Source organism: Cebus imitator, unplaced genomic scaffold (genome assembly GCF_001604975.1).
Source record: "Cebus imitator isolate Cc_AM_T3 unplaced genomic scaffold, Cebus_imitator-1.0 Scaffold55, whole genome shotgun sequence".
Lineage (NCBI taxonomy): Eukaryota > Metazoa > Chordata > Mammalia > Primates > Cebidae > Cebus > Cebus imitator.
In genome coordinates this window covers 769,893-773,736 of record NW_016107370.1, presented here as the reverse complement: position 1 = coordinate 773,736, position 3,844 = coordinate 769,893, and the positions used below count along the sequence as shown (strand labels likewise).

Genomic DNA, 3,844 nt, shown 5'->3' with positions numbered 1-3,844 from the left:
ACACACCTGCAATCCCAGCTTCTCAGGAGGCTGAGGCAGGAGAATCGCTTGAACCTGGTAGGCAGAGGTTGCAGTGAGCCGAGATGACGCCACTGCACTCCAGCCTGGGAGACAGAACTGAGACTCTGTCTCAAACTGCTAAGGTAATACATGTTTGGGGTTTTAGGCTGCTAAAGTTTGGGGTAATTTGCTTTGCAGCAATTGATCCCAATCCATGAGCCAACAGAAAACATTCAGCAAAGAGGAAAACGGAAAGTTCAAAATATTGGCTCAAATATTCTTTAGGAATAGTATTTAGTACATATTCTTTTTTTTTTTTTTTTTTTTAGATGGAGTCTTGCTCTGTTGCCCAGGCTGGAGTGTGCAGTGGCACAATCTCAGCTCACTGCAACCCCCCCTTCCAGGTTCAAGTGATTCTCCTGCCTCGGCCTCCTAAGTAGCTGTGTTTACAGGCACATGCCCCCACGCCCAGCTAGTTTTTGTATTTTGAGTAGTCAGGGGTTTCATCATGTTGGCCAGATCTTGAACTCCTGGCCCCAAGGGTTGATCTTGAACTCCTGGCCCCAAGGGTTCCAGCAACCTCAGCACATCCCAAAGTGTTGGGATTACAGGCGTGAGCCACTGCACCCGACCCTGGTTTATATTCTTGATAGGCCTTGAACCTATGTATGGAGTTATTTTTGAGGACCTTTCATAACAAAAAGAGTTTTCTTTTGCTTCAGGGACAAACTCTGGTATTCCACTAAATTGAGAATAATGGGCCAGACATGATGGCTCATGCCTGTAAGACCAGCACTTTGGAAGGCTGAAGCAGGAGGATCACTTGATTCCAGGAGGTTGAGACTAGCCTGGGCAACACAGGAAGCCTCCTCCCCACCTCCCCGTCTCCACAAAAATTAAAAAAAAAAAAAAAAAATAGCTGAGTGTGGTGGCGTGCACCTGCAGTCCCAGCTACTTGGGAGGCTGAAGTGGGACGCCCGCTCGAGCCCAGGAATTCGAGGCTGCAGTGAGCTATGATCACACCACTGCACTCCCGCCCGAGCAGCAGAGAAGACCCAGTCTCAAGAAAACAAAAAACAAAACAAAAAAAACACCAAAAAAGGAAAAAGTTAAAAATAATGACAGACTCTTTATTAGCACCTCTTACATGCCTGGACAGTGAACTTATATCATCTTTCACAAATAGAAAAACTGAAGCTCATTCAGATTAGGTAATTTATGTGAAGACACACAGTAAGAGGGAAAACCAGGTTTGTATTCCAAAGCTCTCGTTCTTTCCACCACATTATTATGGCCTCCCTAACAGTGACCCTTATAACTTTAAATGAACTTACATCATAGTTCCTGTCCTGAACACCGACGGACGTTGGTTCACGGAGGTTAGAAAGTTAATGCATCCCGCCGCGTCCCCTCCATTCCCGCGCACCCAGTCTCGCGACATAAACTCAACCAGCCTCCAGTATCTGGGGATCAGGGTCTGGTTTGTAAGAGGGCCCGCACGCCTCCAGCTGGGGCAGAATTGGAAGATTCAGAAAGGAAAATTGGAGAGGCAGGGAAGGAAGGATGCAAAAGTGAGGCTGTGCCTGGGTCTCGATGACCTGGGAACCCCGAACCAGGCTGCGCCCTCCCAGCTGCGCAAACGCGCAGGGCGGGGCGTCTTCGGACCTGGAAGTTGCCTCTGCCCTCACCAAAGATGGCGCCTCCGGCGCCGCTCGCCCACCTCTTGTAACCAATGGCGCCGCGGCACTCAGCTGACTCACGTGGGCGCCTTCTGTCCTAAACTGTCTGATGCAACGCCCCTGTAGCGGAAACCGCTGGTGCACGTTGGAGTGCTAAGGCGGCGGCCGTGTTGCGTCTGTGTCCTTGGAGGTGATCACGGCCACTGCAGGCATGGTGCTAGGTAAGGCTTGGTGTATGGCGCGGTGTTCCCTGCCTGGGGTAGGAACTCTGTTCAAGCCCGGTTCCGGCGCTTTCCTTAGTGCCTGCCAGAGGCCGCCAATGTTTGGGGTCCAGTTGCAGGGAGGGTCCTGGCCCTCGCTGGGTCCCGGATTCGAAGGGCTGGGCCAGGCTTCCCCGAGCTCCTGGTTCCCCCGGGCTGTGATGGCGGCGGCTCCGGGCCTACCCTTGCCCCGCTGCGAAACATCCCTATCGCGCTGAGACTCAGGCGCTGGGAGGGGTTCAGACGCTGGGTAGGCCCCACTCCTTCAGTTCTTCAAAGAGCTCGTCAGGAAGGGACTTTAGGATTCCAGGTTTTTTAATCTTTTTTTTTTTAGACTGAGGTTCGTTCTTGTTGCCCAGGCTGGAGTGCAGTGGCGCGATCTCGGCTCCCCGCAACCTCCGCCTCCCGGGTTCAAGCGGTTCTCCTGCCTCAGCCTCCGGAGTTGCTGGGATTACAGGCGTGCGCCACCACGCCCGGCTAATTTTGTATTTTTAGTAGAGTTAGGGTTTCTCCATGTTGGTCAGGCTGGTCTCAAATTCCTGACCTCGAGTGATCCACCTCAGCCTCCCACAGTGCTGGGATTACAAAGCATCAGCCACCGCACCCGGCTTCCAGTTGTTTTTCTCCCAGCCTTATTGTTTATTAAGGTTTCGGGAGAGACCATACTGTATAGTAGGAAAAAAAAAAAAGGAGATCTAAATGGATGTCACTGTTCAGACCTTCTAGTTGTAAGGCCTTCTGAAATTTTCCAACGTCAGAGCTTCAGTTTCCTTTAAAGACTAGAGGGAGCTGGTGTTTATTTGCCGTCTCTACAAAAACTGGCACGAGGATGTCTAAGTTGTATGTGTTATTTTATTTCATCCTCAGCACAGCCTTTCAAGATGGGTATTGTTGTTCTTATTTTATAGATAAAGAAATAAGTGGTGGGTCGCGGTGGCTCACGACTGTAATCCCAACACTTTGGGAGGCCAAGGGCAGGTCAGGAGTTTGAGACCAGCCTGGCCAGCAATAGTGAAACCCCGTCTCTACTAAAAATACAAAAAAAAAAAAAAAAAAATTAGCTGGGCGTGTCGGTGCCTGTAAGCCCAGCTACTTTGGGAGGCTGAGGCAGGAGAATCACTTGAACCCTGGAGGCAGAAGTTGCAGTGAGCCGAGATTGCGCCATTCCACTCCAACCCCGGGCGACAAAAGAAGTAGTAAGCTCAGAAAAGTTAAATAAGTTTTGCAGAGTCACCCTGCCTTGTAAGGTACAAAATCCAAGATCCCAGCATACGTCTGACCAACTTCACAGCCCCTCTTTTATTTTTGGGTGCCCAGGTAGAGAGAATAAATATCACAAATTAAAATGATCAGAGTTCACTTTGAAAACCTGGATTTTTAACTAATGTTTTTATGAGATGGATGTTCCTGAAATGTGGGAGTGGGGAAATAATTAGGATATTAATTTCTTATGGACCTCAGTAATTTTTACTAATCATGCTTGTTCTGTTTACAAAGGCAAAGAATGAATAAAGTAGTAAGGCGACTAATAGTTAATGGCCAAACCAGTAAGTTACTCTCATTTTGTCAAACAGCAGAGCTGTACGTCTCTGAACGAGAGGGCGATGATGCCACGGGAGATGGAACCAAGGAGAAGCCATTTAAAACAGGTCTAAAGGTAGAGTCTCTTCTCATTGGGAAAATGAGACTGCGTTTATTAATGACTTATGTCAAACACTAGGTTCCAAAGAGAATTTTCAGAAAAGGGAAAGTAAGGAATGCATACATATATATGGCTTTCAGATTGTTAGATGATCAAAGTCTAAACTTGAACGTTTAAAAAGTAATCTTCTTTCTTACCACATGGCATTGCACCTTGGAATTTTTCTCTCCAGTGAGTCAGATTAGTGGTTTTTTTTTTTTTTT

General features: G+C 48.2%; 1 protein-coding gene across 1 annotated transcript in view; it reads left to right on the top strand.

The window, feature by feature from the left end:
• The first annotated feature begins 1,672 nt into the window (after positions 1 to 1,672).
• Positions 1,673 to 3,844, top strand: part of NARS1 (asparaginyl-tRNA synthetase 1) — a 20,222-nt gene continuing 18,050 nt past the window's right edge. Inside the window, exons 1-2 of the mRNA XM_037738636.1 lie at positions 1,673 to 1,900; positions 3,514 to 3,596. Coding sequence (XP_037594564.1) covers positions 1,891 to 1,900; positions 3,514 to 3,596 — 93 coding nt within the window. The 5' untranslated portion in view covers positions 1,673 to 1,890. The remainder of the gene's footprint in view (positions 1,901 to 3,513; positions 3,597 to 3,844) is intronic.